The sequence below is a fragment of the Hippoglossus stenolepis genome, chromosome 13, assembly GCF_022539355.2.
Source record: "Hippoglossus stenolepis isolate QCI-W04-F060 chromosome 13, HSTE1.2, whole genome shotgun sequence".
Taxonomy (NCBI): domain Eukaryota; kingdom Metazoa; phylum Chordata; class Actinopteri; order Pleuronectiformes; family Pleuronectidae; genus Hippoglossus; species Hippoglossus stenolepis.
Genome location: NC_061495.1, coordinates 14,951,480 through 14,975,523, shown reverse-complemented (window position 1 = coordinate 14,975,523; position 24,044 = coordinate 14,951,480). Strand labels below are relative to the sequence as shown.

At 43.6% G+C, this 24,044-nt stretch overlaps 1 protein-coding gene across 1 annotated transcript in view; it reads right to left on the bottom strand.

The window, feature by feature from the left end:
* Positions 1-24,044, bottom strand: part of igsf3 (immunoglobulin superfamily, member 3) — a 78,855-nt gene that overhangs the window by 36,578 nt on the left and 18,233 nt on the right. Inside the window, exon 3 of the mRNA XM_035174504.2 lies at positions 22,454-22,834. Within this exon, the coding sequence (XP_035030395.1) occupies positions 22,454-22,834 (381 nt within the window). The remainder of the gene's footprint in view (positions 1-22,453; positions 22,835-24,044) is intronic.

Sequence of the window (24,044 nt, the reverse complement as noted above, 5' to 3'; positions counted from 1 at the left end):
ACGCACCCCAACACATGCCACTTAATTGTGTTTCTTTGCATGTATTTGTGCTTTTGTCTTTGCCTATTTTACTGTACAAGGCAAGTTTGTGGCTTTGGTTATTCCCAGTATGCTGCTTTCAGATCGGAAATTTTCCTGAGGGGCTGTATGTGAAAACGCAAATGTACAATTCAGTTTCTCCTCGTATCTTCTAAGACTTTTACTGCCAGCCCCATAGTAGTGTCTGAGTGAGCCCATGTGAGAACAGAGCAGGAGAATGAGAATATTCCAGTGAGCGAGTTGAAGACGCTTTAATGACATTTCTAAAACTAGGATACAAATATCTCAGGATCAAACTGAGGTGCCAAACACGTAGAAGAAGATGTCAACTTGGAGTGTCGACCTCCGTGCCGACACTTTCCCGCAGTGGAATTTATACGTCATGTCCTGACTCCTGTACGCTTTACCGAGCTGCCTCCTTGCCTGAAGCTTCCAAACTGTTTCTCATTGCTGTTAATGTGTCTGACTCGGACAACCTCCTGCTGCGTTCTTCAACTGGGAATGGAAAAATCCGGTGTTGGTAGCTTAGCCTCAATTTGGAAATGTCACACTTTTGCCACTGGGTACCGACCTTTCAAAATAAAGAAGAGGATATCAAAGGTGTGTAACCATAGTAATAGTAGTAACCATGAGGGAGATTTTCTATCACATATATTTGAATGAATTTATTCCTGCTTGGAAATAGTGCCAACTGTATGATGAGGCAGTCAACAGAAACTCCAAATGGGCCTAGTATCTACGCTACATAGCCTGTGGACATCCGAACAAAGTATTTGGACATTTGCATAGATGTGTTTCTTGAGCGGCATCATTAGTGAGAGGCACGCACGGGCAGAAAACATCTAAAAATGACGGAGAGCTTATGAAGAGATAAACATGAAATGGTATTTTGGTGGCTGAAATGATGTGAATTGCAACAAAAGAGGGGGGAAATGTTCATTATCCCAAGAAGGAAACTCGCCTGTTAGTTCAGGGAGCACAATTAGCCATTAGCTTGAAGGATCCAGTCGGGGGGTCTGGATTTTACACTGAAACTGCAGGAACAAACAGCAGTTTTAAGGTAAGACAGCTGTGACTGTGTGTTTAAGGCGGATTAATGATTATTCTGCAGTTCAGTTTGGGAATCTGTGACAGCTGATCGCAGAAGACTGATGGCTTTGGATGGAAACTGTGTCATGTTGTAGTGTGTGGGTGTACAGTCTCTACCTATGATCCTGTGTCTGTTTACACTTCAGTCGTCTCCAATATGAGATGTTTGCATAAATTTACCTCGGCTGGCATGCACCCAGTTCCAGGTATATTATGAGGGAGGAGGAGAATTTCCAGACTTGTCAATGCACCGGTGCTCTTAACTTGTGCAGCAGGCAAGCAGCGTGACAACATTACTTTTTTTATGCCAAAGTTGTGCTTTTATGTTTAAACCGTGCTGTCAGTCGATGTTTTTGGACACGCACAGATGTCTCTCTTCCTCCGGAGCTATCTTTGAATAGACTCACGTAGCATCACTGCGGAATATGCTGCTGCCAAGAGTTGACATGTTTATCAAAAGTGGCGTGTGACTGAAAAAAGGTAAATAATGCAATGATATGTGCTGCATTGAAATTCAGCCCCAATGTGCACTGCATCACAGATTGTGAATGGGAGACCCCCTCTGTGATGCATGTGTTTTGTTGGTGTTGTCAGTGTTGACGACATGTGTCCATTCTAGGTTTCTTTGTACGCTTTGTTGTCCCCACAAGATTGTAAAAAAGACAAAATTTAAACATTGGATATGTCACTCTATTTATTTTGAGACAATAAACAAGCCTATGTCTTTCAAAAGAAAAAACGTCTTTTCCTGAGTCTCAGGGTAGAAACAGTTCGCCTCAATATGTGCCACATCTGGACCAAACAGTTTCCCACCTAAGTAGATGACTACCTACAGCGCTAACCTTTTGGAGTTGATTACAATGGTACCAATTTGAGACAACCTACCAGGGTGGATTTGCCTCCTGAATGTACGCCCTCCCAATCACGTTGAACAAGAAACCAGTCTATGTGGTTGTTGTAGATTTTATGCCGAAACGGCTTTAATCTAAATCTGCTGCCCTACCCTCTGCTTTTCTGGGAAGGTGTCCCACAAGACTTCTGAAAGTGGCTGCAGGGGTCTTCTCAAATTCAGCCACAAAGGCACAAGTGAAGTTTGGCACCCATGTTTGGTGACACACCCAGTGAAACAATTCATCCCACAAGTGAGGGGGTTGAGGTCCGGGCTCTCTCCGGGCCCAGTTCTTCCAAACCAAAGCAAGAAATGCTCTATTAGGGGTTTTGCTTTCAGCTCAGGTGCATTGTATGTTGAAGCAAGACAGACCTTCATTAACTAGTATTGCTAAATGACAAGATAAAAGCACATGAAACTATGTGGATAGTAGGTAGGGAGAGGATAGTCCACAGACGTTTGCCTTATTGTGTATTACATTCATAAGACTGCTGCCTCTCAATGCAGATGTTCAGCCACTGCTGAAGTGCTTACAGCTTTCCAGCGTGTAACAGCCTTAAGTGTCTGTGTTTCTGTGAGTGTTTGTGCGTGTGCGTGTGTGTGTGTGTGTGTGTGTGTGTGTGTACTGCTAAGCAAATGGCCATTTGGCAAAGCTACTAGGGTAATTATTGTTAATTACTCTGTGAAACTGAGAGGACTGCTGAGAGGAAAGCAGATTGAGTGGGCGATCCTTAGCTTCACTTCATGTGTGTCCAGCCTCATCCCCCTGCACACGTCACTATCTGGCCCAGGATGCCGGCAACGCATGCAGGCGTATCCTGGGTCAGGAAGTAATAGAGGGAGAAATAAACAGCAACCGTGTGCCTACACCTGTCCTTCTCATCCATTACCCTGCCCATTCACGTCCCCCGCTCTTTTGTTCTTCTCAGTGAGAGCTGTCGATGACTCAAAATGAGGGATGGAGTGGTTCAATTGGCAAACTGGCAGTGACGATGGTAAAGTGGGAGGAAGAGGAGAGAAGGTGAAGATGAAGACAAAGGGAGAAGGAAGAGGATGAATAACAAAGAGGTATAGTGTTGTTTTTGCTGGCTGCATCCCACAACCCCCACACACACACACACACACAGTTCGTGACTTCTGAGCAGGAAGTGGAAAATCTACTTCAGATAGATCATTATTTTCTTGTTGCCTATATATAGATGGTGTAGTTGTCACTCATACTTCACTTGCCTAAAGCCATGCACGCACAAACACTAATTTGGCGATCAACAACCACAGGTCTTCAAACACAACACCCTGAGAAACCAGTAGAGCCAACAGATGATCTAAGGGTCTGCACACTGTCCTCAGGAGCTTGTGCTGATAATATGGACAGGATGTGGAGTAAAACCAGAAAAAAAGGGGGCAGGGTAAGGATCATACCCCAGAGCAAAGGCAACTGACTTGTGGGAGCCCTCTTTAAAAGGAGAAGAAAGGGGTGCGGGGGAAAACAGTCGAAGGGAGTTGAAGTGTGAGATCTAGGTCCACAGCAGGGGGTGTATCAATAATACAACACACACATGATCAGATGAGCCCTGCACCTAATTGGGTCGACGATGCAGAACAGCACTCACTTCATATGTGTGTTTCTGTGCGTTCACACATTTCTGTAATACAGGCATAAAAGATGTTGTTCATTGTATTGACCCGGGGAAACAATTGTGTATTTATTTAGTCGTCATGTCAGAATGTTGTTAGATCCTCTAAACTGCTGCAATTAGCATGGCCTGTTCTTTTTTTCTTTAAATCTACCATGTACAATACCAATGGGATTTTATGCTTCTGTTTACTCAAGCGTTATGTTGTTTGGAGCTGAAGGAAGCTGTGAAAAATGTATTTCAAGAAATATATATATATATATATATATATATATATAAAATCTGAAGACAAACATGGGCAGCAATAAAAGCAAAGCAAAAAATTACAATTTATTTCAGCGAAAGAGTTAAAGTAGAGAAAGATATGGAGAGAGAGAGAGGGCCAGGTCGGAACCAAACCTGAAGCTGCAGCAGGGGGACGCAAGCCTGCAGGGTGCCCAACTACCAGGTGAGCTAGCGGTTTCTCGTGATTATTTATATGCAATTTATTTTTAACGTTAAAAATAAATGCTAACTAGAATGGCCCTCAGTAGAGCACATACCTCCAACATGGCCCAGCAGGCTCCTTAAATTCAATCAAGCTGTACCGAATTGCACACACTCATAGATTTGATATCTTAGTTTCATAAACATGGCTGATTTTATTTAAGTTAGATGCATAAATTATTCCCTGGTAAATCAGTGAAAATGTAAAAACTAATTTAAAAAAATGCCTGAACTCGCGATGTTCCTGGATACGCCTCTTTCTGCAGATCCACACTAAAATGTAATGGTTCCGTTTCCGTTCTGTAAGTTTTGTATATATCTCGCAAACAAACTAACTAAACCAAACAATAGAGAGGGGGGAAAAAATAATCTTCTTGGCAGAAGTTATAATTTAAGTGAGTTCTTACATAAAAGTAAATATATCAATTCATCAGACACACAAACTCAGATAATTACTCCACTTTTAAAATTGTAGTCCATATGGCCACGTCTTGATGGCAGGTTGTTGACGATGCCTTGAAACATGACTCTTTAATAAGGAAACACAATGAGGAAAGTGACAGCAAATTCATTAGTCTTCATGTGGAGTCTCACAATTATTTGTAATTAGTTAACGGATTGGAAAACTGTCAAACATTTACTCTGACACAGCTACGGTCTTGGTCAAAGGCATGAATGTTTTCTCACATTGCTGAAAACATTTTGGCATAATGACCAAATACTTTCATCACACCACATCACATCGATCACATCACATAACAAGAGCAACAAAACTCAAGACTCTCGGTATCTGCAAACTGCAGGACCTTGATCACATGAATTCATGGCTCATCAGCAGCCATAGATGTTTTTTTTACAAGCACTTATTCTAAAAATGAGTCAGTCAGTCTCTTTTCGCAATAATCTTTTTTCTCCCTGCAGATCAAAGCAGCCGTGCAGTCAAATTGTGTGTACTAGAGCAGAAGCAGTTTTGATTTTGGCCTCATGTTGCACGTCAACCCCTTCCCGTCTTCCCCTTGATATTTTAAATATGATAAACTACAGTTTTCTACATTTACTGCGAATCATAAACAGAATGATCATGAGCGGGAGAGAAAGGATGGTTTTCTTTCTAATCTATAGCTGTTTTTCAGACATGAACTCTAGAAAATTCCCAGAAAATTGTGTCCAGACTTTGGAGTTTGTCTCATTGTCTTTCCAAACTGACATTTTCGTCAGTGTCTTCTATGTGCATGGCTCCACAGATATTTGTATTCATCAAGTTGTCGCCTTCGTCACATGTTGGAAACGTTATCAACACGTGCACTTGCTCACTGTGAATTTTCCTGCTGTATTCTCACGTGGGCTCACTTGGACAATCTCTGGACACTTTACTCGGGCACTGGCAGGAAAACGTCTGGAAAATGTCCAGAGCATTCTCCTACAGAGCCCCACCGGAAACATGTCAGGGATTTCAATGCATGTCTAAACGTGTGCACAGAATAAAATGGCTCTTCATACATTATGAGTGAATACACAGTTGTTACTCCACCAAGGACGTTTTCGTCAGCATTTGTTTGTTTGTTCGCAGAATTATGTAAAAACTGCTGAACCAATTTCCATGAAACTTGATGGAAGGATCAAGGGGGAGAATCCTGGAATATTTTTTCACTGTCATTAACATTGTGAGATTTTCAACAATTTTCCTTGATTTCTCAGAGAATTCATGGATCAGGATTTTAGAAAAAATCCGACATGGGACCGACATCTATGAGTGAGTGAAATCTGGTGCAGATCCAAATAAAAATCCAGATTACATAAGGTTTCATAAGGGGATTGTTGGGCCTTGGCGGCCATATGCGTTCTTCTAAGTGCCATTCTAGTTTATTATCTGGATCACAAATTGAGAATTAACTCCATTCATAATACCCCATACTGAAAACAGCATGATTTTGAGATTCAAAACAAGCTTGGTTTTGATATTTTGAGACTTAACAAGAAGCTTGTAAAAATAAAAATGAAATGTTTTCTATAATTTGCTTTTTAAATGAGCCACTGAGAAGAGGAGAGTATCTCCCATTATCCAGTCTGATCAAAGAGGCTTCCACTTGGCCCTATCCTAACACACCACCTCCAATCTTCTAAAAACACGAAGAGAGATTAAATAGAAATAAAGAGGGGGATGAAATAGAAAAAGGGTGAGAGGATATAAAAGATCTCTCAGATGCGGTTATGAGATTTCCAGTACGGAGCGGTGAGGTCCCCCACTACTGGAAAATCACTCTCAGTGGGTGTGTGAGTGCAACTGTGCACATCGTGCTCCAACACTCGGGTCACAATAACTGAAAGGAAAAAGGCCTCTTCATTTAATAAAGAGGAAGCGATCTTTCATGTCTCCTTACACCACCACTCTTCTCCAGGCTCTGTCCCATTTTCTCTCCTCACAGTTTTCTCCTCACTCCAGCCCTATTCCGTCTACGCAGCCCCCTCCCCACCGCCGCCATCACCACCGCCGTCCACGCCCCCTCTCGCCGGTGCCACAGTATCTGGCGAGCTCCCTTCTAGACAGGCAAGTTGCTCGTCAGCACCCAATTATCACTTATTCTGTTTTTCTCAGACTACTTCATACTCCAACTCGGTTTTTTTTATTGAGTGCTGATTCCTCTGTAACCGGATTACACTGTATATGTCAGTCAGACAATGACCATGGTGATAGTTGAAGGTTTATGTCCTCGGGGGTCATAAAACTAGTAAAGGGTGTAACATCTGGTCTGTGTGTGTGAGAGAGAGACAGAAACAGAGCTAGGCCCCTGTGGCTAATACAGCTCATTATACCTAAAGGTAGCAGGAGAAGCACATCATAATCTGGCAGCCTCTCCCTCTTTCTCTGTCTCTCTCTCTGTCTCTCTCTGTCTCTCTCTCACACACCCAAACACACATGCACAGTCAATCCTGTGGGAACAGCTGCTCTCCGACAAACACACACAGACAAAACACAATCTTGCACAGCCTGTTCAAGGAGGGAACTGCGCGTTTCTTCCACCTCCCCTTTCTGTATAAAACATATATACGTAGAAGACATTGCTGTTCCACCTTTATCCCGGCAGCAGAGTATAAGACGGAGCGCCGGCATGGTGGGAGAAATCCTGATGTTGTTGTCTTACATGACACGCCTCTGATTCTGGAACGCTGGCATGCTTTCTAAAAACCACACACGGGGGCGGCGTCATGTAGCAGTTTGTTTGGTTCAGTGTAAACAACCAAAGGCGGCACAATGAGGGAGTCTTCTTAACGGCTTTAGGTCGGGATCTCTGTATAAAAGAGGGGGCTCTGGATAACAGAAGGAAGTTGCCATCCCATGTTCACCCAAACATTTCCTCCAGAGATGTGACTCAGCCATACTGGGTCACTGCATTACAAACAGTCCTCAGGGGTGTGCTGCTTATTAAAATTATTTTTTGGACGATTATACAGCAAGTTAATAACAGAACTTACTGACACAGCATGTTTTGTTTTTTTTGTACTTGCTTTTGCCGAACTTGCAAAATGCATGAAGTTAGAAGGCCACTCATTCCATCATAGCATTTCAATTATGTGTACCCTACATTACATTTCTTGATGTCTTTATTTCATGGGTTCCTTATTTTCCTAATAACTTCCTGAACAATACAAGCTGAACCTCCAATGAGAGCAGAGGAGGATTTAAGACGCAAAGAGAATGACTGAATAGTTGAGTCTATTTTATCTGTCATTTCAACATTCAAGTAAAAATAATTAGATGCATCCATTTGGTTCATTTAACAGCGAGACAGTTGACCCACAGACATAGTGATATATGAAATTATCCAAAATTATACCTTCTCTGAGCAAAGAAATGATGGCTGGAAAATTACGAATCAAGTTCAATGATGTGAACAGTTGGGCAATTAGCAGGTTAACATTTGAACATTAGCATTTTAGGGAGCATGTTCAGCTACTGCGATATATATCTATAGAAATATATATGTATGTTCATAAATTATCCAGTTAGCTTGAAACATGACTCTAAATGAATGCTAACTGTTAAATGCTGTCTACTGGATGTGTAAATAGGCAACTGTTTGCTAATGTTGTGTTTACAGCTCTCCCCGGGTATACATAAAATAAAATATAATCAAATTAAATGCTGGTTAAAAAATTGTCGTCGGTTTGCATAAAATAACATAAAATTAAATAAAATGCTGGTTTTATTCTCTCTACCAAGTGAAGAATATAAATATTACAGCCTTTTTTCAGGAAATGTTCAAAGAATTATTACCCACATCCACCTGCCAGCTCTTTCTTTAAGAGTCGCTTAAAAGACACTTAAAGTAAAGCATTACCAATATAATATATGATAATAAATGGAAAGAAAATTTATGAAAAAAGGCCTATATCTGAAGAACTTTTACCTTCAATTTGCTCAAGTTTGTTTTAGTGAACTTATGAACATTTCTCCATGTTTACTACCCGTGACAGCGCAAGCACAGAGGAAGACGTATAACAAAAGGAGGAAGTGGGAGAGGAAAAGAGAAGAGAAAGACGGGCATTAGTGGGCTTTGTTATTGTAGCAGAAGAATGGTGACGTTGAGTTAAAAGGCTGAATGTTGCGATAAGAGAGGGATCCATGGTGAGAAGAAGCTTTCAGATATGAGACGCTGTTCACACAAAGACAGTAGAGGAGGATTTAACACTAACACACACAGGCGCGCACAAACACACATACATACGACACTACCTCTCGCTGAGGCCCAGCCAGGAAATGAGCCTGAGTGAGTGTGTTGGGAAGATGGAGAGTAAGCGGCAGATTAAAAGGCAAGGCGTGAGAGGAGGGGCAGTCTGAGGAGAGGTGGGAGTATGAAAGACAAATCTTCCTAAGAGTGTTTGAGGAGAGCTGTGTGCAAAGCTATCGTTGACTGAAATCCTTTGGAGCATCAAAGATTTACTCATCATGCCTAAACACGTGAAATATTCCTTCCCCCCCCCATTCAGCATCACACTCCTCTCCCTACACTTCCCAGCTTCAGACCCACTTTCTCCATCGCTTTGTCTGCCGTGCACTTCTTCCGCCCTTCCGTCTGCCCGTGGATCCAAACACTGTAAATTGCAGCAAACACTCAGGAGGAGAGAAATACACACGGATACCGACTGTGTATCGGTTTGTCTTGTCCTTTAATGCTGTCCTGGAGGTTGTTAGCACATGTGCAGGGCACGGCTCCGTCTGCCAACATCAGCAAAAACACACGCACCCCAGAGTCATCGCCACTTCTACACACAAACACACAGATGCCACGCAATAACCAGTCTACCTGCAGGCACACAGGAATGCACCCGGGCACATGAACACTTCACGTGCAATCAATCGCATTCGTGCACCCTCCCACTTGTGCACTATAAAAAGCAGTTAGGAAGTATATTACGATTCCAAAATTACTGGAGGTGCAAGTATTAAAACTAATAAGCTCCATCCCTGTTCTGCACTTACAGTCAGTCTCTCCGCCTCTTTCCATCTCTCCGTACCCCTTACAGGAGCGCCTAAAATCTCCCTTCATCCCTCCCTCCATCCGTCGCTCCAGCCCCAGATGGTGAAGCACTGTGACCAATTAAAGACTTCCCCGAGGATAGAATCAGTTATAACCCCAGCCATCTGACCATGTGTGTGTGTGTGTGTGTGCATGTAAACGTTACAGAACATACTGTGTTTTTATCAGGCTACAAAGCCTTCTTCACTAAAAGGTACGTTGGCACATGAATCTAAAAATACTGTCCTACCTAAAGCCTTTTGAATCGTGCATAAACACACAATAACAAGATCGAGAGTATCGCTTACACTTTACAGCGAGGGGGTTGGGCGAGGGTTGAGTGGAGCAGCGTGTGGAGGCTGGCCAGATGTGCGCCGTATTAGCGAGGGGTGCATGTGTTGTGTTGGCGTACGAGACACAGAGAGGGACAGAGGGGGAGAAAAAGACAAGTCGAGGGCAGCGAGGGGAGGTGGGCAGCGCTCAGTCACCAGGCACACGTCCAGCAGGGCAGCAGATGAGGGAGCAACTGTCTGTCTGAGCTGCCAGCGCTGAGGGGATTCAGGCATATGCCAGCCCCACCCCCACCCCACTCCCCCTCATACACGCAAAACCCATCTCGCTACCACATACTGCACAAAGGCGAAAAGGCACAGGTGGCAGCAGATGCCTGTTGTCTACCTCGCGGTCAATTGTGAGGAAGGGACCGGTCGTGGCTCTGTCAGTTTGTGTGCGCTCGTGGGCTTGTGTTAACATCCCATGGGGACTTAAACCTGAATGCACACTGAGTCCATGGAGACTCTGTAACCACTGTGGGGACAAACATGTAGTTCTCTGTAAGGTGGAGACTGATATCTGAGAGCTACGTTTGGTTTGAGGGTTCAGCTCCTGAGTCCTGCACTGGGTCGGGCAGGAGAAATCTGACATTTAAATGATTGTGCAGTATTTTTAAACATCCAAATCAGCTTATGTTCAGCCCAGTCAGGCGCAAGGATTTATTTTATTGTGAAAGCCTAGGAAGCCACCTTCGACCCCTTCACTTCTGCTCAAATACCAGCAAAATTGATCAGATGAAGACAAAAATAGCCAGTGGGGAGTGTGTTCTTAGAGGCTTTGCTGCTTGTAAAGAATGACAAATGGTATTAGCTACTGAGAGCCACAATAAGCTGGGCAGGTCGTCACTGAGGAAACACATTGACAGCTGCAGGAGCACAAGTCCTGCAACAATCGACAGATACTTTTCCAAGAACACACCTCAGCCACCATGACGAGGATAATTTGAGTGACTGTGTATGAAGCATGTGTGTTTGATCATGTGTGCGGGGAATGGTTTCTGGTACAGAGATTGGCAGGTGCCTTTTTGCAACAATGGGCGCATGCAGGACTATTGTTCAGCTCACCGTCAAGTGTAAATGTGTGTGTGTGTGTGTGTGTGTGTGTGTGTGTGTGTGTGTGTGTGTGTGTGTGTGTGTGTGTGTGTGTGTGTGTCTTTACACAAAGTCAAAAGTCCTTGCTAAAGCGTTTAGATATGTGTGAGAATGCGTGTACATTACCCGACTCTGCACTGCAGATACTAGATAGCGGCGTGTCCCTGAGACGGAGCTTGAGGGTCATCAGCTTGCTCGCCATAGTGCCGCTTCACCAAAATGAGCCTGTAGCCTCCGAGGCTTCTCCCACTTTTACTTTTCCACTTCTACTACAGCAACAACAGCCTGCAGCCGGCTCCACGGCCCACACTTAAATATCATTGCGTAAGATGTTTAAACTAATCCTCAGTTTCCCGTTGCAGAAAAAAGAAATGAAGCATGTGATTAGGATGCTAATGAGGTGGGTGTGATGTTAATCTTTAAACTTGTATGAACAGGGCTTATTCACAGGCCAAGAAAAGGACACGAGGGTGGTGACTTCTCCAATAGTTTCTCCAAACTGGATCTTGTATGCAGGGAAAAGTATTGACGCAGTAAACAACTTATGATCACAGCAGCAGTGGTGGTGGTTTTATCGGCATGGTTTATCCCACCATTTCAATATGTCATCATGGCTTGTGGCTGAATCTAAATGGTTTTCTATCCTTGCCAGTGCAAAGAATAAGTTGATAATATTCCAGTTTACTGTGGCATTTTCAAGAGAAAACTAAAGTTTCACAGTATTTCACAGTTCATTTTATTATTAAAGTTTAAATCAATGAAAGCTGTTTTTGTTTTTTTTCAAACATACAAGTTTGAATTTTGAGTATTCACAGTTTTACGTTTAAGTATAATAAAACACTGTAAAAGTACTGCTACACATAAAACTCCTGCAATGAGAATTTTAATAAAATGTCAGTGTTGTAACAAATATGTAAATAAAGTATTCAAATATTCACTGCAGAAAAAAGTCATGTGATTGTCTTATTATCCATTAAACCATAATCAAAAGCAGGGTTTTACTGTTGTAGTTGTTTGAGGTGGAGCACGTTTCAACTTTTTGGTTATCAAAGTGCAAATAATGATTCTTTTCATTATGAATTAATGTGCTGATGAATTCCTCCATTGATTGATTTAATATTCTGTTTGTGAAAATAGCGAGAAGTATCGTCACATAGACGACGAAGATGTAGCCAGGATCAGTGATGTCGAAAATACTTTCATTGGCTTTTTTATGGTCGACATTTAAATATTCACGTCTTTTCGTTTTGGGATTAAAGTTATAAACGGGACACATACTGTGATCCGCACAGAGGGGTGGTGTTCCTCAAGATGGGCCAACATGTTTGAAGTGTATCCTCCTTTGACTGCCAATCTGCATCCAAGTTCATTTTTGGAATATCCAAAATGATGCATTCAGTTTCTTTTCGGGGGAGATTGGCAGTCTCTCTTCTCTCTGCCTTTTTCTCTGCATGTGTTTGTGGAGTAAATCTAACAGACAGTTGAGGAGGAGAGATGTGCAATGAGCAAATGTGCACGGTATGATAACCGTCAATTTTCATGACGTGATATCCCGTCAAAAGCGAATACAGCTACAACCCTATCTTTGATTTGCGGTGGACTGATATTTAACATCACGCCCTCTGTCTGATGTGACGCCTGCTCCTCATAGTGTTTCCCTCTCCCTTGCTGCTTTGTACAATCTGCATGCTGGCACAGCCAAATCGACTGCAGCACAGCCAGCTGTGTTGCACAAACATCTACATCACTGCCACCCACGAGTTGGTAGTGCAAGAAAAATCATTTGTCTGAGTGCAGTTGCTCTCTAATAATCCCGCTCGTCTACTTCTCCGTGCACAGGATACATCACTGAAAAGAATTCCTGTCTCAGCATCTTAACTGCGTCTGCCAGTGATTGAATAACCTGCCCGAGGACGCAAGAGCCCAAATCTGTGCACGTTCTTGTCCATATGAATGTGTGCAAATGGATTCCGATGCCTGTGTGTGCATACGTGTCCGTGTCAAAAAGGGTTATCGCCCGGACCAGGAAAAACCTCCTGCCCCCCTCGTGCTCAGATAAGGCTTCAAAGCAGCTGCCGACATCAAACAATGCAGCAGCAGCCGGCCCGAGTGTCCTGGACTACACTTACAACCGCACGAGTCCTGCAGGCAGCAATCCTGCAAGTTCCACTCTCTACTAACACACATTTTTTACGACATGAACACAAACACTCATTAGCACATCCATTCACATCCATATTCATGCGGAATTCATATTCAAAACTGGGGCTGTGCTCTGTTAATCTGCCGGAGAGGAGGCAGCGGGCCCCTGAGGTTTAGCGCTTTGCTAAGTTAATCAAATCAACAAGAGGAACACTAGCACATCTTTAGCCCATTATATAAACATTAACAAACATATACTCTGAAAACACACACACGCACGTACACAAGCATTTGTTATCACACTAAATCCTTTCTCATTAGCTCAGCTATAATGTGGGCGACAAGCTAAATGCAGAGGAGCATCTCTGACATCATTTATGTGTTCATAAGGGTAACAGCCAAAATTTGCAAAGCAGAGTATATGCATGAAAGTGTGTCTGTAGGCTACGAGAGCATTTAGGTTCATGTTTAATGGCAAAAGCTTCTTAATTGGCCCACCACACTCCTCAGCACAAATATGTAGAGCCAGAGGCATGTGGTGCTAAAACACAATCCAGCCTCGTCTCTGTGTCTGCTGGCTTCATAGTATCATAGAGCTGACCTGGGACCTGATTTGGGCCGAGGCTACATCCATACTACTACGTTTTCCTTTTAAAACAGTGTTCTAAGACTAAAACGTCCCCGTCCAGACGAGTGTTTTAGCTCCGTCAGAAGTCATCTCTGTTCAGTAAATACTGTGAAAACCAATGGTGAGAGAAAGGGCAGGGATTTCCATGTGTTTGTTTGGTTGATTTGTACGTTTGTCTGTGAGCAAGATTACACAAAAACATCTAAACGGAATGCCACGAAGCTTGATGGAAGGATAAGACATCAGCGCCAATCCAGAAAAATGGGCAGATAGAGGAATTTTGATCACTTTTGTTAACAATGCGACATAAGACCTTTTTCTCAGGGAATGAGTCATGGAAATTAGGCAAATTTCAGGGTGATGGGTGTGTATTACTGTGTACAATTTGGTGCAGATCAGAATAAAAATCCAGATTAAACTGGTTTAAATATGTTTTAATGGGGGGGGGGGGCAGTCCACCATGCACTGTCCTAAATAACTACCAATGTGTAGCTGAGATAATAGGGATTCAGTTATGCATCAACGGTTTTGATTCAGTAATGTGCTCACAGAATTTGACGTATTTTTTTAAAAATTGAAGCGATAAATCTGGAAGAAATCTGCAAATGTAATATCCAGATGTGTAGGAAGAGTGCAATATGGGCCTTAATGGAGATCTGCCCGCTAGTGATTGTCAATCTAGGTTCTAAATGTCTATGATTTTGCCCATTCGGACTTAAATGCTCCCCCTGGAGTTTTCAAACTAAAAACGGGGCAGACTACGTGGTAGCGTGGATGTAGCTGGGTCCTATCCGAGCAGTCCAGGATCCCACTGTCTCACCATGGGCCTTGAGTCTCTGTGTGTAAATGCCAGCGAATCCCAGCTATCTTCAAAAATGAATGTTTTCAATAACAAAGGGCGTGAAATGCCCGAAAAATTCAACACAGTGCGATAATTATAGTGGCACACCATCCTGCTGTCAGCACTGGCATTCTCTCACACATCTTTTTTTTATTTTTATTTCTCTATTTGGAAGAAAATGCTTTTGGATCCGGTCCAATTTTCCTCGGGTCTACAGGCGTTTTTTTCACGCCACCGTTTTTGACATGACACGGTATGAAAGCTCGGGTGTAAAATGAATGATGGCTCAATTCCAATTAGGTGTTTCAGTTTCAGGGTCCTGCTCTTTCGCACGCCGGCTCACTGTCACGCTGACATGTTTTACTGGGATACTTGGACCGCACGGAGCCATCGTTATTTAGTAACACCTGTGCTTTCTCCTGCTATGACATGTCAAAATGTCTGCAGCGTCTCTGCGACTGGGCTTGAACCATTTTTTTAAAAGATGCATGTCCAATTTTTGACAGGTCCATTCGGATCAGGACTAAAACGTCGGACCTGTGAAGACATGAAGCATCGCTCTAGTCCTCTTTGACTTTGCTTCTGCCACTTTGTCCTCTATCCAACATGCCCTCTGCCTAACTGTGTCTATTCAGTGTTTCTGACTCACAGCAAGTGACAGGCAGTTGACAAGACCTAAGAGCCACCTCGGACTATCAGAGTATCTCGTGTCAGGCAGCCAGATTTGATTTAGACCCTTTTCGTAACAAGCTTACACATCTCAAGACAAAGTTAAAATGCAGTTGCTCCTCCAAAACGCTCCCCGTCTAATGTGATTGCAGTTACTTATTTGATTCTCTGCCCCAGCTTCGAGAGCAGCCCTTTTCACGACGCCCTGGGATTTGTGTAACAATTTCAAACTTGGATTCAACTTCATTCTTTTCCACCCACTCTCTCGCTGTCCCCGAATCACACTTCTGTTCCGAGCACTAAAAGTAAATTGAGGGCACTCTCAGAAATAATGCCACAGTGTTTCTTTATTAGTTAATTTCACATTCAGTTCAGTAAAAGGGGGAAAAGAATCAAATCAATGTCTTTATGACCATCCTTCTCCTTTAAAAACGTACAAATATGCAACTTTGGCCACTTGTGGGCTTTCAATCAAAACAGAAGACCTTGTTTGACGACATCATGAGGCAGCTTGGGATCATGGGAGTTGTTGTCATCACTACCATTGCTGATGAAAGTCTACCTGGCACGACACGACTCATGTTCAGGGATGAGGTAATGTTTTCAAGTTGTATTTGTGAACGTTATGCAGCAAATGGCAATGAATAATCGTGATCCACTATGAGTGAGGAATACCAAACGGTCGACTGGCTAACTGACTTATAGCAGAGACTGACAAAGCAAGCAATTAGGAGACGAACAAAATGAAACATCCTATGACCCTGAATAAAATTTGGGATGTCTCTGTATTTGAGTCAATAAAATAAGAAACGTTGTTCCAATCGTTTTTAGGCATTTTATGAATAATTGTTGAACAGTATATTTTTTTAAACCCGCTCTATGTCTGGTGGTATTACGTGAAGGAGAATCTAAAATAATCTTAAGTGCCAATACACACCGTACTCACGCTGCATCACAGATTGCCCTACAAGTACTGGGCTGTCAGTTGCTCTGTATAGCGGCCCTGTTTTATTCACAGTGCAACAATGTTCTACTGTATTCAGCAGTTGTATTGTCTGCCGCAGTGATCCGCCGGGTTGTTAAAGCCCTCTTCAGCGATGTTCAGTAGAAAGCATGTGTTCCGTTGGGAGCACTACAGCGCCGTACCTCTCAGGCTCAATTACGTGTGCGACATCTGTCCTGACTGACGGCTCACTTCAGCGTGTGACTGTGACTCTGTTTGTTTCCTGTGTATATGGTGGGTCTGAATGGCGGTAATATTATGGAGCGGGAAGCCCTGTCCGCTAAAGTGGATGAGATGTGCGAGAAAATGGCAAGCCAGACGCAGTGATAAAATCTCTTTCCATCTGGAGTCCTGCCGGGTTTGCAGCTTAGAGCCAGGATGTGCATAAACACGACACACGACACACGACACACACACACACACACACACACACGGGAATGTAATTGTAAATGAAAGTGAGAGGTGATTGCGAGGCTAGAGAGAGGGGGGGGAGAGCCGAAAAAAAGCCAGAAGTGTCAGTGCAAGGAGAGATGAGGGAGATGAAATGCTCCCGTCACAAACAGGCCTCTGCTCCCAATCAATACCGAGAGACACAGAGATATAACTTCCCCTGTCTATTTATCTGCACGTTCTCCTGACTGCTCACCTTTCCCTCCAATACATCTTACTCTAACTTTCTTTGTCCGCACCATTCAACCATTTGTCTTCACTAAAAGAGATTCCTATCTTCCTATTTTTACCCTTCCCATTTTGCTGCTCCATCTTAATTCAATCACTACTTCCCTCTACAATCGTATGCTATGTGCTTCAATCACCCGTGTGCCTTTCTCCCGTGATGGAGCTCGACGAACAGCCGTATTGACGTAACCATAAGCCTACATGACCAAGACCGACCGGGGGGGCTGAGGCGTGGACCAGCCTTAAATCGAATCTGGAGCTCCCGGATTGATGGGGGGAGAGAAGATGGAACGCGGCGGAACGGGGAAGGAAAGGGGAGGTGGGGGTGTCTCCGTGTCACCCAGTGTAAAAGACAGAATGTGAGATGACATCTACCCATTCAGTCTATCTCATTAAGTGAAGTAGAGGAGTGCAACTTGGCTAACTCCCTTGAGAAAGGAAAGAAAAATCAAGGGAGACATACAAAAAGACACACACACACACACACACACATACACAAAACCACACACAACGCTGAGCTCAGCACAAGCATGATTCAGCCACTTTTACTCTGTATGTGTGTTTAACAGCGCACAGCCTCTGCTAAGCACAGAAAAATCAACACCTCTGTTCTCTGGCCTCTCCACAAACGCGTAAAAGGTTTGCACGTGTGCAGAAACACACATGCACACAAAAGAAGAAGATAACTGCATTTTGACCTTGGGCGGGCATTGCTTTACAGATTACTCGCTTACTGTAGGGCTACTGTTTTAGCAGGTGAAAGGATCCTTTTTTCTCTCCACTGAAAAAAAAAAAAGTAGGCCATAACGGTAATGAAAATGAAAACTGTGACTGGAGAAATGTGGTATTTTACCGCAGCTTGTTCTGAAAATGATTCGCCCAAAAGCTCTCTTCCTGCCTAATTGAAATTCCTGCTTCTCATCTCCAGCCCCTTTCCCCTTCTTTCCTTTTCTTTCCCGGCTTCCTCGATTTGTGCTGGCTAATTGCGTTTAGAACTGGTATGGCGGTTAGTGACTGCATTAACCCTAGGAGTCACATCAGGCAGAGACTATTTAAAGTGCATCCCTATAGCGCCAGCTGTATTGTGGGTAATGCCCTGGGGAGGTGTAACCAATCACATTGGAGTGGAGTGGAAGACCTCATCATTTATTGGTCACACACTATTCAGCATCACCCCGCTACCCATTTCAAATAGCGTCGCTTCTGTCTCCATTCCTCTCTTTTCCAATTTCCTCATTGCTGCCTTTTTTGCGCCGTCCATCTCATTTTCTTTTCTTCAAAACCGCTCCCTGCCTAACTTGGATTTTTTTTCTAATCACACATCTGAAGATGGACGTTTTCCTCCTTTCTGTTGTCCAGCGGCGGTGAATAACAGAGAGGGCTTTTGTTTGTTAATGTATCAAGGCGTTGCTTCTCCAGCTCCATTATTACAGGACTGAGGATGGATGTCGACTGCCAAACGTGGAGGCTTGAATCTGTATCTCAGCCAGCACAGTCACTCCTATGGTGCCGTCTATGACAGTGAGGCTATACGGCAGCTTCATAAGCAGGAGCAGTGTGACACTTGTCTCAGCCAGGGCTTGTTGTTCTGCTGGCTGTTGGACTCTCTCGCACACAGGCTGGTGCGTAGGATAAGGACAACCACGACGGCCATGTCAGGCTGTTGTCCGTTTCTTCTACAATCTGATGTGTAGGAGGAAATCCTAGCACGCACACATGCACAGAAACACACTCTCGCATGCAACGGACCAAGCTTAGTCAATCTCTCAAAGATCAGAGAGTGGGGGTGTGTACGAAGAAACTACACGTGACCTTTGACCTCAAAGAGCTTCAGCGCACTCTTAATCACAGACAGCGCAGCACAAACAACTTCTGTGGCAAAGAAAAACGACGGCTCCTCCGAAAGAGAAATAAGAGTTTTAGAGAAATTACAAGACAGAATTGACTTTACAACAGAAATGTTGTCTGTAACCACAGTGCAGCTCAATCCTTGATGCTTCAGAACTCCACTTTTTACTGATGCATTTGTGTGACATTTATTGGTCCTATTTCTTGTCGATCCACATCTTTGAGCGAGTATAATAATGTTTACCTGAACCACAGTTGCTCTGTAGCAATCGAAAATGTAAGAAATGGCAAAGGCAGTTTAGAGAATCAATTTCTAGTTTTTCTAAAATTGTGCTTTAATTGATTTTTGGCCACTTGGAGGCAACAAAACTTGGTATAAGACACTGACATCTCATCTGTTTACAAAGTTGATATGGCTCACATATTAGTATTTAAATATATGGAGGATATGGACTTAACTCTGCTCTACTTATAACTTTGTTTTTGGTCTCCACCACCTCCTACAGGAAATACAAGGCTTTTTAGTAGCTTCACATTCCAGCTTGTTGCCAACTGTCTGTATGTTGTTTAGTGCTGCTGGAAGCTAACAGCATCTCAATAAGTGGGTATTTCTCTGCAGGTGTGTCACAATGAGATTTCACGTACAAGGCGATTCATCTGTAGGTGTGAAGAAGCCATTGGTGTTTTAAGCATTTAGGCCAATATTTCATTTCATGGAGATTTCCATGAACCTTACAGGCTCATTACCTTACAGGGATTTGTGACTTGATGGCCAATTATTCTTTACATATGGTAAATGTAATGGTGAAGGGACTGTATTTATGTAGCACTTTTCTTAGCTCCAACCACTTACACCACTTAAATACATACAGTGCTACTATTTTAACTTTTCAAATCACATATCGTCGGCAGTCAGGGTTCAGTGACATTTCCGCACGCTGACTATAAAAGCCAGGGATTGAACCTCTGATCTTCTGGTTAGCCGACCTGCTCTACCTCCTGAGTCACAGCCGCACATATGTGTGTAATACTCCCACACTGCCTGAGGCAATGTTGGCCCATTTCCATTTGATCAATCTGGTATCAGAGTGTATGAGAGGGAAACTTTCTGACTGCTCACTCCCTTTAAAGAAAAGGAGAAAAGTCTCAGTTAAGCATCTCCTTAAACAAGGAGTAGCAGGGATCATTTTCCAGTCAATCAACCACATTTACAGCTGGGGTGCCTCATTCTGTGTGACAGACAATACAAACACATGAAAACACTGTGTCCTCCTATCAGGGAGAGCGGGTGTCCAGGTGCACCACTGAGACGGTTTTCTTCCTCCAGCAGCAGGGATCCAGTTCCATGTTAAAAACCCTCACCTGCTCTTTGTACAGAAAGGTGACAGTGGATGAAATGCATCCCCGGGACTAATTCTTAATGCAGCTCTCAGGGTACAAATGACTGTGTGGCCTTCCACCCCTACAATTAACCCAACCACCCCACCGCCAGACACGCACCCTCACACAGAAACATTGCTCCTGTCTGCCCTTCTAGGTCATATCCCTCCTCCTCATATTTCCTCTGTAATACTCTCCTGCTTGTGGTTGCCTTTAGACATCACCCTTGAAACACGTCTCTGCAAGGGCAGCATCTGCAAAGGCCTTTTTTTCACCACAAGAGAGCGAGAGCAAATTAAAAGAAAGAGGCCACGGCTGATGAATGGACACAGACAGATTACAGAGGGAGGAAAAACAGGAGGATGAGGAAGAGGGGGAGGTGTTTGCACACAATGGTCCACGGAGGCGTGCAGCTGCCAGGGATCAGAGAGGGTATCAAAAAGAACAGCAGAGAGGAAGACGGGAGAGAACCTGCCGCGTACCCTTGACCTCCAAAACTGGGTTAAGAGGTTACAGACGCAGAAAGAGATTACAAAGTCCCTCAACACCTCTGCTTGCATACCATGTCAAGCTCCCACTCTCACACAGATCTATAAATACTGTGAGCCATCAGCAGTGCAGTTTGATGAGCCCTGCCCTATATACTAGAAAACACAAATGCTGAGGTCCATAGAATAACACTTCTTCAACAAAAAAAAACAAGCCTATAGATGTGTTAAGCAAACAGTAGCTTTTGTTTCTGTAGTCTGACCCGATAATGACCAAAAAAAGAATATAAATATCAATATTTCTCAGTTCCACACACTGGATGAACTGGGCCACACAAAAGTTCAACCCAAAGGTTCCCCCAATAACGGTTTGGGTTACAATCTGACCCTGAGAAAAAGGTCAGCCACGCCTGGGCATGAAGTTATGAAGGGAATGGAATCCCCAACTCCAGCAGCTGTGAGCCTATTGGATGGATCTGTGTGTGTGTGTGTGTGTGTGTGTCAGGAAAGAGTGGGAGGAGGAGGCTTGTGTACCGTTCATACCATCCACACATCACGGCAACACACCGGGTGCGTTATTGAAACGGCTCAGGTCAAGGAAAAGGTGTGGGAAGGAAGTACGTGAGCTGTGAGTGAGTGAGTGAGTGAGTGAGTGAGTGAGTGAGTGAGTGAGTGAGTGAGAGAGAGAGAGAGAGAGAGATTGTTTTTCTTCCCGGTCAGAACAGGTGCGACTCTGTGTGACTCTGGAGGGCAACACTTCCTCTCGCACTCCTTCCATAGGATACACACATCACATCGAGGTAACTTCTCATTAACGCGATCAGTCTGGCTGCTCGGATTTTAACAAATATCCTGTTTCCGATTTACTTGGACTTCCAAAACTCAAAACAACAACACATCAAATTCAAGATCACAGCACAAGGTGGTGTGTCCTGCATTGTCCCTTCATCATGAGGCCTGTTTCAAACCCCGCTAATTTAATTGTTATTCCTGTATTTGTATACCTATATTTTACACATGCTTATAAAATTACGTCAAACTAACTGACAGAGCCAACCTGGATAATATTCTAGAATAGGATACCGGGTTGGGAGCTCTTGACAAACTGTAATGGTACAGCTTATCGACCCTGTGCACAATACGTAATGGGTACTTATAAGCTTCCCTTTAAGGATATATGAGCACTTTATGTGTGTGTGAAACTGAGGGATCAGCAGAGACTCGCAGCTCAACTTTGCCCTCGGACTCCAAACATGTTAATCCAGCCTTGAAAAATAATACAACACAACTTAATCTCTGAAGAATAATCACAGTCACACTGCTACAACAGAGGGTCACGTTACGTTAGCATTAGCACTTTGTGTTTTAAAAGATGATAAAGGAGTAAACTTTCATCACCGGAACGGGATTCCAATTCAATAGATAAAATTGCAGACATGTTTGAATAATTGTATCACATCATCTGCATAACGAGGCACAAAATGTCATTAGTAGAGCACAGAATCCCAAAAAGTGGGGGTCTTTTAATTTAAACATGGCTCCAAAGCACCACTAGTCATCAAAGATGTTTATGTTTATAGGTAGGTGGAGAGGCCATTAGTCATTATACTATAACTGTGGTTTATCTGTACACACACATGGTTGATTTGTCCACGGACAGTTTGTGTGTATTTGTATGTTCTTCGAGACTCACCCGTGACGTTGGTGCGTGCACTGTACGATCCAAGGTACCTCCCGTCTGTGTTGGGTGTGTAACACTCAAACAGGCCCTGGTCCCCGGCCTGCACTTTGGTGATGTGCAGCACAGCTGAGTCGCGGCTCAGCCTCTCCACAAAGATCTCTTTGCTGTTCACCCTCTGGGCGTACACAGTGTAGGCATAGTTTGGCTGAGCTGTGCTCACAATGCGGATCTCCCGGTCCTGTGCCGCTGCCAGATACATGGACCACTCAAAGTCCTGCTCCACCCCGTCCTTGTAGCCCGTCACGTTGCACCAGATGGTCACGTGGGAGCCCTCGGTTCGTGTCAGCGGTCCACTCTCCACCGTTACGACTCTCTGAGCCACGGCAACACCGGCTACAGACGGAGGAGGGGAGACAAAGGATGGCGTGGGGAGAGAGAGAAGAAAAAGATGAGTTACAAACTGTAGTTTAAATATAAACCATTGGCAGAGTTTATGCAGCTGACATCTTCAGAGACAGCACGACGTTCACACACTGAGGTTGAGGTGTTCATATACACACACATTCACACAAAGCACACATGATTTTCGAACCCTAACAACCTGAAACATTCACACATTCACGACTCTTTTCAACAGCCGTGATCCAATCACGCTCACTGCTGCTTCACACACGCGCATGTTAAACCCCTCGCCACCAGGACGGCACTGCAGCTGCACGACACCGAGGTGAGAGGAAGCCATCTGGGAGTTAGGACAGAGGTCAGTGTGAGCTGGTTAAACAGCAAAAAGTCAGCAGAGCATGTTAAGTGTGTCAAGCTGCACGGAGTACAGGTGTTTTTGAAATGGATAATAAATACTTTCTTGCCTGACGCATCATTACTTTTTAGTGCTCGTCGAGATTCCTCAGCCAGGATGTGCATGGACTACTCATTAGAGCTCAAATGATAAATTAGCCCGGCGTATATACTGGCCAATAATAATCACTGCTCATTGCTCTGGTGGCTCAAAGGTGACAGGAGATAACAGGACAGAGGAGCCAAACATCCAGTAGGTATGTTGTGGTCATTAAGAGGTGTTGTCATATCATCCAGAGAGTGTGACACTCATTTTTCACAGTCATTTTCTCCTACTCAGTACATATCACAGTTCTTTACAGGTATCATAATAAAAAAAATGCTTGCAAGTATGCTTATGTACAAGTGTTTAAACTCAATATGTCACTAACCACGAGAGCCTAACTGATACAGATTTTTGGAGGCTGATGCAGATACCCATTTTGGGGTGTAAAAAATGTCACACACACATGTTTTTTTTAGATACATGCACATTTTTTCTGCATTGTTTTTTCTGTAAAATAAAACCCCTGTGCCTATCAATAAATATAAACAGATACTGATAGGTTCGTGAACAGTTCACATCAGCCATAAGTCAGTCGGGCTCAACTTGCCACATAATGGAGATTAAGATATATAATGATACAAATCACATGTGTAAATGGAAGCCTAGATCTGTACATTTGAAAGAAATACCAGAAGGTTAAATGTAATTACCTTAATTAAAAAAAACTGCTTGCTGAAAAGGCTTCATTATGTTCAAGGTCAG